Raw genomic sequence first — 13,826 nt, 5'->3', positions numbered from 1 at the left:
GACCCCGCTACGGGCCGGTTTTGTGAGGGAACCCCCTTCAGCCGGCATGCAGAACCCGGATGGGACCGCCGCGACGGCCGCCCAGCAGCAGCAGCGGGAGACCACGGAGAGTCTGGCCCTGCTATACGAGGTCGTACTACGGCTCACCGAACTAAGCGCCGCGACCGCCGCCGCAACCTCCGCCCCGATGCAGCCAGAGACGACGCCGCCAGAGACGACGCGGCCCGAGATGAGGCCGCGGGAGGCGGGGCCGCGAGACGAGCCACGCCGGCAGCAGACGCAGCCATGCATGCGAGCGACCTGCTGGGCGCAGGGGAAAACGGGAAGCCCGACCATACCGGCGCGGGTAATGAACCAGGACACGCAGGCCCTGGTGGATACCGGCAGCGTGGTCACTCTCCTCCGCCCCGACTTGGCGGGCGGGAAGGAGGGCGCGCCCATAGAGGTGACCTGCATACACGGGGACACCCGGACGTTCGAGACCTGCCACGTCGTCATCCGGACCCCGCACGGGGTATTCACGACGCGGGCAGGGATCGTACCCCACCTACCGGTGCCGCTGCTAATCGGGAAGGACTGCCCGATCTTCCACCGGCTACAGGACCCGGCGCGTGAACTCCGGAGCCGGAGAGAACCACCCCGCAGAGGGGTGAGGGGAGCTCAACAGGCCTACGGGGCCACCAGGCCTCCGTCGCCCCCTGGAGGGCGAACAGAGGAGGCTGAGCCCGCGGCCTCACCGGAACCAGAGGCCGTGGCGCTGCTCGAGGCCGACTCGGAGCCAGAGCTCGAGGCCGATCCAGAGACCGACATCGACACCGAGCCCACGACAGAGGCCTCAATCCAGGCCGATGAGACGTCGGTCGGAGCAAGGGACTCCGCTGGAGGGGCGGAGGACGGTCGCCTGTCCGTGTCGATCCCCAGCGGGGACGCCGTCACGCTGGACGGGGATGGGGACGGCCTCCGTGGGACAGGTGGACCTGTGGGGCCTCCGGATCCCGACTGGAGCGCCGACGACCTCCTGGTCCCCTCTGGACCCATGGGCCACGGCGATGGCGACGACGACGACCTGATGGAGGTGGCCGGGGACCCCGGCCCCAGGGGTGCGTCGACCGCTGGGCCGCTGCGGCAGATCGCGTTGGGCCGCGGGTGGGCCGATCGGGCCCGGAGCCGGTGGAGGGCGGAGGGAGGTCGTCCTGGTCGCCGGCCGCGCCCACCTGGGGCGGATGGCCGGAGCCGGGGACACCGGCGCACGAGTGACGCGGTGGTTCCGGGGCCCCCGAAACACCAGGTATTATCTTCTAGGGAGGGAGGTCATCCTGGTCACCAACCACGCCCCCCTGAAGTGAATGGCCGGAGCCAGGGACGCCAACGCTCGAGTGACGCGGTGGTTCCCAGCCCTCCAGAACGTCAGGTACTATCTCCTTGGGAGGGAGGTCATCCTGGTCACCAACCACGCCCCCCTGAAGTGGATGGCCGGAGCCAGGAACGCCGACGCCCTGTCACGCCGGGATGCCTGCCTGAGCGGGCTCACCGACGACCAGGGGCCTGAGCAAGCGGTGGAGGAGTGTGGCATCCCGCCGCCGGACCTCGGACCGGGCGGGTCCGAGGACACTCAGTAGACCGGGTTTACCGTCGCCAACCTCCAGCCGGCGACAGAGAGCACCACGTCTCTCCCCCCAATCAGCGCAATCAGGGACACCTGGCTGGAGGAAGGGAAAGGACCAGAAGCCGGGTTTAAAAGGGGCACCAGACCGGGCGAATGAGGAAGTGCCACGGAGAGAGTCCGCACCATGAGGAAGTGCCACGGAGAGAGTCCGCACCACGAGCCAGGGCCACGGAGAGAGTCCGCACCACGAGCCAGGGCCACGGAGAGAGTCCGCCCCACGAGGAAGTGCCACGGAGAGAGTCCGCCCCACGAGGAAGTGCCACGGAGAGAGTCCGCACCACGAGGAAGTGCCACGGAGAGAGTCCGCACCACGAGGAAGTGCCACGGAGAGAGTCCGCCCCACGAGGAAGTGCCACGGAGAGAGTCCGCCCCACGAGGAAGTGCCACGGAGAGAGTCCGCACCACGAGGCAGTGCCACGGAGAGAGTCCGCACCACGAGGAAGTGCCACGGAGAGAGTCCGCACCACGACGAAGCGACACGGAGGGATTCCGCACCACGCCGGCGAGCTAGAGGCTCACGGAGACCCTAGCACGAGTATACAGACTATTTATGCTGCGGAAATAAACGCCGGCTGCGGCTTTAACCCCTGCTTTCTGTGTAATTCATACCGGGTATCTGACAATCGGGGAAACGGGTTGCCACAGTACATATAGTGAATTCTCAATATATTCATGAATAAATATGTTTAGCATTTTTGTAGTAGGTAGATCATTTTGACTTGGTCATTTTATAAGTAGCTTGCATGCTGAAAAAGTGTGAGCACCCCTGCGTTAGAGGGTCTCAAAGAACACACACGATTATCAACTGGGGGCTCCAGCCCTACAGGAAAGGCTCACACAGCATCATCAAATGCTCCATTGAAACGCATTGGCAACAAGCCGTTGCTAGAAATTAATCTAAATTAGTTGACAAGAGATAGAATCTTGTCCATTAGACCTTCAACCAGGGTGTATCTTGGGATTACTCCCAAGTTGAAAATTGTGAAAATTGTGGGTCTCTGGAAAAAGGCCAGCCCTAACCCTAACCCTAACCCAAAACCTCAAATGTTTCAGGGCGGAAGGACCTTCCTATCTCAAAAACTGTCTTTCAACGACATTCTGATCCACTAGGTCTTGCAGGCAACACTTCTGAGAGGCTTTGTCCAAAAAAACAGTCCATTTTGGAAAACTTTTTCTCTGTAAGGGCTAGAACTCCAAATCTCAGATATGTCGTTCTCGGGACCCTGGGAAACATTTTGGCATCTGTAGCTCTCTTGAAAAGGCGGGAAAAGGTATTGTAAGGTAAATGTGCATAAGACAGGTTAGTTTCTGGTCCCCATTTTTTGTGCGATGGATAAATTAAATAAAATTAATTAAATAAAATTTGTGCCTTAAGGTGTGTAGATACAGCTGGCCTGTGGACAAGATTTTGAAGTCTGGGGTCAAATGGTCAAAAAGAGCCGGCACCACGCCCCTTATGAGATAACAAAAAGTTAATGTGAATTTCTCTCATAACTTTTGTCATTATTTAAGAGAGGCCTGATTCTCAGATAGGAATGTTGGATGGCTAGGGTGTAGGTCTGGGAAGAACTTCAGGCCAAAATCTTGCAAGTGAGCCGCTGGGTGAGGTGCAGCGAGATGAAGCACTTGCTGAGTAATTTCTTGTTGGGCTGGAATCCCTAAATTGATGATGGTTTGCGTTCTTTGAGACCACCGTTGATATAAATGAGACCCCAGGTCTAGCTTACTTGTTACTGTCCTTAACTCAGAAGTTACCTATTGCATCACTTCCTTTAGGGCTTCGGCCTCCTAATTGATCATTGTAGTATTTGAACGCCCTCTTTCATAGATATGACACCACCACCACTGGGGCATGGCAACAATTCTCCATATCCATATGGGGAGGGGGGGGTGCTTGTGGACAGTAGGGGTACACTAGACATAAATAGGAAACTTGCAATGAGCATTTCAATCACCAGAAATAGTCAATACACACTCAGGGGGAGGAATGACCTCTCACACATGATATCTTAATGAATTATTTCAAATAACCCTGCCTCGTTCAATCAATGAGCTTGATGTTCTGCTCTACGAAAAGGTTATAGGCTGTGTCACTACCAAATATGTCTGCGCATCTCTCAGAGTGACGTAACTAGCCACCAGACAGTGGTTAAAAAAAATGAGTCAAGTTGATCTCAAAAGTAACTTATTAATTACAAGTCTAAACTGTGGAAAATTGAAAGATATGGGGGGCAGTCGATGGCAACCACCATAGCAACCATGACAGTCACATGAAGTGGACGCAGGCCCATTGAAAAGAATAGGCCAAAAAAAAGTATGCGTATCACATGTTTAGAGCCGTTATCGTAATGTATTTTCCGCTGTGGGCAGTTTTACTACAATCTGGTGTGAGACTGGGTCCACACGGAGCCGAAACAGGCGAAAACGATCCGGTTTCTCTTTATGCGGTTCAGGAATATCTCTGTAAAGACAGAGTCAGTGCGAAACCGCATCGAGCTGAAACGCTGTAGTAAATATTCAAGGCGCTGGTTCTCCACAGACAAATGTGGAGCGTGTAACCAGTACCTGGTGTCTCCTGGCTAGCTCGCCAACTTTTATGAAATCAGTACCTGGTGTCTATGGGCCAGATCGTCAGAAGATTCTAGTGTTCGTAAGGAGAGATATGGTACTGTCTGCACAAGAATGACACACGGAAGCAATGGATATATTTCAAATATATATATATATATTTGGTTTATTGTTTATGGCCACTTTGCAACAAAGAAGCCTCTAATTATTCAAGAAAAATAAAGAAAAAGACTCTGGAAAAGAGTCCACCCTTAGAAAACAAAAAAAACAGAAGAAAAACACAAAACAACAGGATTTAAAACACCTCTGACCAAATTAAAACATCCCTGAATCACACGTCTCAACAAAACAAACAGTACACAGCAAAATTTAGAACAGCCTACTCCAAAGATCTAGCTTCACTCAGACCATGTGGAAAACCACTCTGGTTTGGTCCGTGCGATTAAAAAAATAAAAACAAATAAATCAAAGTCTCTTGCCCCTACCACACTGCAGAAACAACAACACCTGCTCCTTCCGTTCAGGGTTCAAAAGGATCGCTCCGATGGGGGTAGCTCGCCAGTCTGTACACCGCTGCCGACCTCCAGGGAGGGCGAGCAGGATGCAGACGATCCAGGATCCAATCTCAATCCACACAACAAAAAAACCTGGCCTTGATAACAAAGCCAAAAGACTCATTAATAGTCTATCTATATAATACATTTCAATCACTTTTCTATAAATCATATTTAAGGTAATTTAACAGTGTAAAACATAAATGATTTACACTTAACTCTCTATATAAATCGGTTCAAATAAAATAGCTCAAAACCCATTCGAATTGTATTTTCTTTGTGTTGTTACACTCAGCAAGCTATAGTTTAATTACTGAAAGAAATTATAATTTTGAAGATAACTTCTATAAATCACAGATTTACATATTCCTTTTCACCATAAGGCAATTTAATACAGCTAGCAGCATCACTAACCCATCAACAGACCGCAACATCACACAGTGAAGAACATGCATAACCCAACGGCAAAACTACAATCTGCCCGCAGCCCCAGCAACGGGCCTCACATCCCCTCCCCCACATCAGTCACGGCACGCCAAGGGCAGCGACACCACGCGCTATGCTAGGCAGTTAGCAAGCAGCATTAGCTGCGGCCAGTTAACGGCTTATCACGTTGTTTTCTCAACCAAAAACACAATTCAAATCCAAATGTTTACACAAGGAGACTCACCAAGTGTTTCGATTTACTGCACAGGCTTTTCGGGACTTTCAGTGGCGGGGGAATCTCTCTTCTTTAGGTTACTATAAAAAACAGTAGTCTATCGTCGAATCTCATCTGTGGCTCGTCCCGAAAAGGAAGAATCTCCGTAACTGCTATCTGCTGACACTAAAAAGAGGCGGGTCTAATTTCTGATTGGCTAACTAAGCCAAAACAGTTGCCATTCGACTTTGTTGAGTTACAGGTGGTTTAACAAATCACGCCATACTATTTAGATTCAATAATTTAAATGCATTAATTTGCAATATTTTCCCAATATATATCTTTATCTGATTCTGTGGCACTATTTAGAACGACAATACACAAGCCATGTATTTTTTTACTGATTAGTAACAAACTTTTAAAAGGGGTTGTGATTTAAATCAAATTAAATGAAAAGGTGTCATGTAAACCTGGGTTACAAGCGCATCAAGCCTGCGCGCCTACAGCCTGCACGCTGTATACAAACATTCAGTCAAGACGAGATTCAACCTTTTAAATTGAGTAGAAATACTTTTTAATGTACAGTTAGTCATTAAATTCATCAAAGGGCTTTATTTAAAGCTACAAAAAGAATACAAATAAAATAATGAATACCAAATTCAACGCAACGCTGACGTCCCCCAGCTGGTGGGGGGCTAATGATGTCATCGTTTGCGTTTCAGGCGTCCACACGAATCCTAACACGAAACCGCATAGGTCTGGATCAAAATTAACTCCTCCGCCTCGAACCCCAGGAAACTGTATTCCTTTTTCTCTTCCCTCCTCAACCCTTCCTCCCCTCCTCCTCCTTCCTGCCTCACTGCTGATGACTTTGTTACCTACTTTACCCAGAAAGTAAAGGACATTAGCTCCTCTTTTATCACTGCCACCATCCTCCCTCCCCCCCAATTTATCCCTCTCACCTCAGACGAGGTCAACAGAATTATAACATCTAACCATGCCACCACCTGCCCCCTTGACACTATCCCTTCCTCCCTCCTCCAGGCTGTGTCAAACGACATCCTGCCATTTCTCACCGCGCTTATTAACTCCTCCCTCACTTCTGGCATTGTTCCAACGTCTTTCAAGACTGCCAGAATAAAGCCTCTCCTCAAAAAACCAACCCTTGATACCACTGACATCAAGAATTACAGACCGGTATCTCTTCTTTCATTCCTCTCTAAAACATTGGAACGTGCCGTCGCTAACCAACTGTCCTCCTATCTCTCATCTAACAACCTGCTTGACCCTCACCAATCAGGCTTCAAAAAAGCACACTCCACTGAGACGGCTCTCCTCGCGGTGACTGAGTCCCTCCGTGCGGCCAGAGCCTCGTTCCTCTCATTGGTTCTCATTCTCCTTGACCTGTCTGCAGCATTTGACACTGTGAACCAGCAGATCCTCCTCGCCACTGTCGCCGAACTTGGCATAGCTGAATCTGCCCTTTCCTGGTTCACATCCTACCTGATGAATCGCACTTATCGGGTAACATGGAATGGCTCCTTGTCCAAACCTTGCACGCTTGATACTAGTGTCCCTCAAGGCTCTGTACTGGGGCCTCTTCTGTTCTCCCTCTATACCAGATCTCTGGGCTCTGTAATTACATCCCACGGCTTTTCCTATCACTGCTATGCTGACGACACTCAGCTATTTCTCTCTTTTCCCTCATCTGACAAAGCCCTGATTGCAACACGCATATCTGAATGTCTGGCAGAAGTCAGCACCTGGACAACTGCCCATTACCTGAGGCTAAATCTCAACAAGACTGAGCTCCTCCAAATACCAGGGAAAGATTGCCCACACATGGACTTACTGGTCACTGTTGAGAACATCACTGTATCTCCTTCTCCAACTGCCAAAAACCTTGGTGTAGTGTTGGACAATCAGTTATGCTGCACCGCAAACATCACTGCGGTGGCCCGATCCTGCAGATTTGCACTTTACAACATCCGCAGGATCCAGCCCTTCCTCACAAGGGAAGCAGCTCAGCTTCTAGTCCAATCACGGTCATCTCCCGCCTTAAACCCTTGCAGCGCTTCCAGAATGCTGCAGCGCGCCTCGTGTTCAACCTACCAAAGTTCTCACATGTAGCCCCCCTCTTCCGAGACCTCCACTGGCTCCCTGTAATAGCTCGCATCAGATTCAAGATGATGGTACTGGCATACAAGGCAGTCGATGGAACTGCCCCTGCCTACCTCCAAGCATTAGTAAAGCCACACACCCCAGCTCGATACCTCTGCTCAACTACCTCAGCTGGACGTCTGGTACCGCCATTGCTAAGAGCAAGCAAAGGTTGATCAGCGAAGTCACAACTTTTCTCTGTTTTGGGACCTCAGTGGTGGAACGAGCTCCCTACCGATGTCAGGATCGCAGAGTCGCTCACCAACTTCCGCAAAAGACTCAAAACTCACCTGTTCAGAGTTCACCTCGACTCTGCATAGAAACCAATGCACAGCCACCATTGAATGTTGTACGTCCTGGCACTTGTACATTGCACTTATTCAAGGTACTTAATTGTGTAGCATCTACAGTAGCTGCTATCATTGCTTTACACGGGGAATGGGTTAGCCTAGCGATTGTAATACTTGCACTTGGTTCTATGAACATCTTTACTGTACCGACAGCGATATATTGTTTCACTTCTTATGACAAATGTACTTATTGTAACAAATGCACTTATTGTAAGTCGCTTTGGATAAAAGCGTCTGCTAAATGCCCTAAATGTAAATGTAAATGTAAATTTGAAACCACCTCCGAGGGTGGTTTCAGAAATATGCGGTTTCAGGCACCAGATTCGCCGGCTCCGTCTGGACGCTCGGCAGAAACAAGTTTAAGTTAGTTTCAGTTTTTGAGGGGGTCTGCTCAAAAATCTGATAAATCGGATTGTTGTTTTGATGAATCTTGCGCAGCCCCCCCCCCCTTCTGAAGTCGAAAATAATCTCCCAATTGAAATGCATTGGTTTAATATGGAATAAATTAAATATTAAAATATATATTATATATAAATAAATATACAATTATTTTGTTATAATATTATAAGTAGACCATGTAGCTATTATCGTTATAACAAGATCTTTATCTGACCAAGTAACACAGTGTACTTTTTCTATGGGGAATGTGGTTCAGGTATGACAATATTTAAATATTTATAATATAAAAAACTAGCCTATACGTAGGCCTACAGCATATCATACATTTGACATATAGAGTAAGACTATTATATGCAGAAGGTTAAAGGCCGTATTCGGTTAAAATGCAGCCTCTGCTGGCCCACAACTAGATTGTTTCGTTGTCTGTTATACGCTTCATAAGTTAATTATATTTAAATTATTATAAACATGTAGGCCTAGCCTTTATTTTCTTGATGTTATCATTACATCCTTTCTCGTTACATCAATATAAATTATTGTAATAACGAGATCTGTATCTGACCATTGACCATCCTCTCGGAAATGAATGAAATTCATATTGACGGTATGGCACTATATCCCTATTCTCGCCGGCTTTTTGAATTTAATAGACCACTTTCGTTGCTTCGAGGAGGTCTGGTGGTCTCTGTATATAATAAATAAATATATATAAATATGTATGTATGTAAATAGGTATATAGGCTGCATACCTATTTATTTATATTTATTTATTTATTTATTTATTTATATGCGAGACCACCAGACCTCCTCGAAGCAACGAAAATGGTCTATTAAATTCAAGATGGGTGCATGAGCAAGAACAGGGATATAGTGCCATACGGTCAATATGAATTTCATTCATATATATATATGTATGCTATGGTCATTTCACGGATCCCTGTGAGACCAGGTTGACTCGGTCGTTGGGACGGGGATCTGTGTGTGTGTGCCACGGAATATAAGTGTCATTAACTTGAATTGGAGCAAATTCCGTTGGCATATCACAGACAATTTAAGTGATTCCGTGAGGCCACCACGGATAATGAGTTAAGAGCCCGTGGTCGACTCATTCATTGAAACGGAGATCTGTGTGTGTGCCACGGAATATGAGTGTCATCAACTTGCATTGGAGCAAAATCTGTCGCCATATCACGGAAATTGGCGTGTTTCAGTGAGGATTCCACGGATTATGAGTTAACCGTCCGTGGTCATTTCACGGATTCCTGTGAGACCAGGTTGCCTAGATTTAGATATTGTATTGTAGCGACCACGGGCGTTGATGCCGGTCAGCTATGGATTCTGGGGGTTCTACTGTTCTAGGGGTTTGGACCGTTTAAGGGCCATTTGTTATTGGGAAACTAATCAGGGTTCATCGGTTGGGGTTTATCGATGTTGGGGTATATTTGTGACTCTTGTGTTCATGTCGTGTTCATTGCACCATTACTTAAAGTGTTAGTGTCTTTGAATGGTTGCATGTGTTTTAGTGTGTAACACGCTTGTGTTATTAAAGGCAATTGTGTTGTCGAGCAGTGGGTTGGGTGCAGAACTTCAGCCGGCTGCTAAACTTGGGCTTCCGTCTCATCCTTCCCGTGCTGCTGTATTATTCAAATGCTGCAAACAAAGTCCTCCCCTCTCAGGCCAGACTCCATGTGGCCTTAGGGTTAGGGTTGTGTTGACTGACTTGTGTTTACTCATGTGGCTCCAGGATTAGGGTTACCGTTGTTTTTCCTCATGTGGCTCCAGGGTTAGGGTTACCGTTGTGTTTCCTCCATGTTGATCAGGTGTGGCTGACGTTGTGTTTCCTCCATACTGCTCCAGGTGTGGCTGACCATTCTGTTCATCTTCCGCATCCTTGTCCTGGGCACTGCGGCCGAGTCTTCCTGGGGAGACGAACAAGAGGACTTCACCTGTGACACCATCCAGCCCGGCTGTGAAAACGTCTGCTACGACCGGGCCTTCCCCATAGCGCATATCAGATACTGGGTATGGTGCATGGTGTAGCTAATCCCTTTGCACTGTAGATAGAGAAGGCTTCTAGCCCACTTGGTTCCCATTTAGGAGCTGGCTTTTCGTCAGTTCGAGCTTACGCTCTCTTGCTCAAGGAACTGTCGCTCTCTACGACCGGTTTGGGTCAGCTTCAATTTGATCAGATTAAGACTTTGGACCAGGATCAATCAATAGAATGCCTTAACCGATTGGTTCTCAAACTTTTTATATCGCATACTACCTGAGAAAATATGTCTCCCCAAGTACCACCGTTATAACCGATGTTATGAAATATAACACAAAACAGCAGCGTAGGCCGGCGGCCCTATTCAGCTTTGCACAATTCAAGCAGAAGACACATTTATTCTTAAAAATTATATTATTTATTGTAATAATACTAGACTGAGTAGTAATCGCGGAACTGTTGTCTGAACAAGACAAGGCATGCAATGATGTTGTGCTTAATCGTGAACTTTGACCAATCCAACATGTATATTTTGGAAAAATCAACAGTTTTTTCTTTCAGCACTCGTGTTTGGTTGTAAGATGACATTTTAGATGCGATTGTTTCATGGATTAATTTCTAAGAATATCACCAAATACTACCTGTGCTCGGTTCAAGGACTTTACAGGTCACAGATTTTACAGTTATGGCCGAAAAATTCTCCTCCTGTCTCCGCATTTCTCTTCCAATAGTTCTCGTTTGGAGCCACGGTTGTAACCCTTCATCATTTAAGCGCTTATATCTTGCCGTCAGTAGGCCCTATAGCTTGTGGCCTAATCGTGGATGTTTGCACGCAGCACAACCCTTCTATATATCTTTTTCAGCTGATATTGAAACGAAATGCCAAACTTATTTCTAACCCCATTTTAATGGTCTCATGGTAAAATTGGTTTTCATTCATACTAGTAATTTGATATTTTGTCTAAAAAACAATAGAAAGCGCATTGATTGCGTACCAGTGGTACGCGTGCCATAGTTTGAGAACCACTGCCTTAACCTATAGAGGAAAATTGAACCTGATTCAAGACTTTGGACCAGGAAACATCAATAGAATGCCATAATGTTATGTTATAATGGATAAAAAAAATGCCTTAATGTTACGGCATCCTATTGATTAAAGTTAGAGTAGGAAAGTAGTTTTCCTTGAAAGAGAAGGATATTTGAAAGAACAGGCTTATTACAGGCCGGCAACAGCCACAGGAATCAGAATATTTTCTTTATTTTGTCTGAATTATATATTTATTAATTGGTGATTGACGAATTTCAACCAATATGTCCAAACATGCTTCTTGATAATTAGCCTAGCTTTCAGGTGACCAGTTTGATGTTGTCTTACCTCAACGTGTCCCTCACCACCAGGTTCTCCAGATCGTGTTTGTGTCCACGCCCAGTCTCATCTACATGGGCCATGCCATGCACATTGTACGCCGTGAGGAGAAGAGGAGGAGCAGAGAGGCGGAGATCCAAGAGGAGGGTGGAGGCAGAGAGGATGACCCAGGAGGAGGACAGAAAGGAGGAGAGAGGAATGTAAAGGGAGAGCGGGATGGAAGAGTAGGAGAAGCAGGAGGAGAGAAAGGGCGTATCCACCTTAGGGGTGCGTTGCTACGAACCTACATCCTCAGCATTCTCATACGGAGCATCATGGAGGTATGTTTGACCGACTGCACCCTGAGATGCTCATCTCTAACTCACACTGGGGGGTCACCTGATACGTGTCTGGGGTCAGGGGAGAACACTGACTTATAAGTTATGGATATGTGATGATACATTTTATAAAACAAAAAGGTTTGGTTTTGATTGTTTATGTGTCTTCCTTATTACATCGGCTATTTTTTCTTGCTGGCAGGTGGTGTTCTTGTGTCTGCAGTACTTCATGTATGGAATTTTCCTCCATCCTCTCTTTATATGCCAGGTATTAAAAACACTAAATTACAAATCATTCATAATAAACAGACACAGGACAGACGGAATGGCAAAGGGAATATCTTGTTATCCTTGTTCTGATCATCCGTCTGTCTGTCTTTGACTGTCTTTATGTCTGTCTCTCTACCCGACTATGTATCTCTATCTCTCCAGGCCTGGCCATGTCCTCACCCAGTCAACTGCTACATCTCCCGACCCACTGAGAAAAATGTCTTCATCGTGTTCATGCTGGCTGTGTCTGTGGTCTCACTGGCACTCAGTGTGCTTGAACTCCAGCATCTCGCATGGAGACACTGCATCAGGTAGCCTGTGTGTGTGTGTGTGTGTTCTCAAGATAAAGATTACCCAAAATAATGTTACCCTCTGTTTCAGGCACATCATCACCAAGGGGAGAATATCGCCCTGCAATGGGCACTTACCTTTGCCAACACCATTAACTCCACCTCCAGACTTCAACCAGTGTGTGATTGGTTCTTCACATTACCTAGCTCTCCCGTTTCCCAACCATCGATTGGCCACTCAGCAGAACTCTGACAACATGGTTGCAGAGATGCATAAGATGGCTGTGGAGAAGAACTTCCTCCAGATGACCTGCTACCAGCATGAAAGACAGCCTGGAGACTGTGTCCACATGCAAGACGGTGGCTTCCAGAATGAAGGGGTGGACTGTTCCAACAAGGAAGCTTCTTTTCCTCAGATCCAGTACAGTAAAACAGGATTCCCAGTGCCAAGCCCAAGTGGAGTTTTCTTCCAGAAGGACAAGCGGCGATTGAGCAAGACCAGCGGGACCAGTAGCCGAACCAGGGCTGATGATTTAGCCATTTAGAGACACTTGAAGAAAACCGGGGCGCAAATAGTCATGTGGTTTTATGAGTAAAAAATAATAAGCTCTGCATGAAGCAGTTGGAACAGACCATCTACGGCCAGATCTAATCAAACAGTTTTGAAGAGCTCAAGGCCCTAGTTACTTGATGAGGATCATCTTGATGATGGCTTAAAACTGATTCTGCCGACGAAGAGCAGGAACTAATTTCAGGCTAACAGATGGCTGGGGTCTCATTATGACATGAAAATATTGTGTTGAAACTTTGACTAAACAAATCTGAGTTTAGTTTAGGTAAAAGCTCAAAAGCAAATAAAACAGCTAAACAGTAACTTTACAATAAGGGTACATTAATTAACAATGATTTACCATTAGTTAATGCAGTAATAACAATTAATGTGTCTAGTAATAATTTACTAATGATGTTCACGTTAAGGTATTCATTTATAAATGATCTGATAGAATTAACCAGAACCCACTTACATTTTACCCTAAAGCTGTGCTCATGCTATATAACAATGCTTATTATTGCATTAAGGTGTTAATTAACGTGGCCTTATTGTGAGGTTTTACCAGTTAGACTATGACGAAATGCATCGGGCAATCTTGCCTCCTGCCACAAACGCATACAAAGGTCAACCGCTCTGGGTATTTAGATTTACTGACCCATGTTTGGTTTTGGACCAATTTATCTTTTTTATTTGCAGTGTACTT

The 13,826-nt window shown here is 46.8% G+C and overlaps 1 protein-coding gene across 1 annotated transcript in view; it reads left to right on the top strand.

The window, feature by feature from the left end:
- LOC307091810 (gap junction alpha-5 protein-like) overlaps window positions 1-13,804 on the top strand; it is a 33,406-nt gene extending 19,602 nt beyond the window's left edge. Inside the window, exons 4-8 of the mRNA XM_079758625.1 lie at window positions 10,195-10,359; window positions 11,726-12,013; window positions 12,213-12,278; window positions 12,443-12,591; window positions 12,662-13,804. Coding sequence (XP_079614751.1) covers window positions 10,195-10,359; window positions 11,726-12,013; window positions 12,213-12,278; window positions 12,443-12,591; window positions 12,662-13,115 — 1,122 coding nt within the window. The 3' untranslated portion in view covers window positions 13,116-13,804. The remainder of the gene's footprint in view (window positions 1-10,194; window positions 10,360-11,725; window positions 12,014-12,212; window positions 12,279-12,442; window positions 12,592-12,661) is intronic.
- Window positions 13,805-13,826: the final 22 nt, after the last annotated feature.

This window comes from Pollachius pollachius (assembly GCF_949987615.1).
Source record: "Pollachius pollachius genome assembly, chromosome: 2".
NCBI lineage: Eukaryota > Metazoa > Chordata > Actinopteri > Gadiformes > Gadidae > Pollachius > Pollachius pollachius.
Note: the sequence above shows the minus strand (reverse complement) of the source record. Positions and strands in the feature narration are given on the sequence as shown.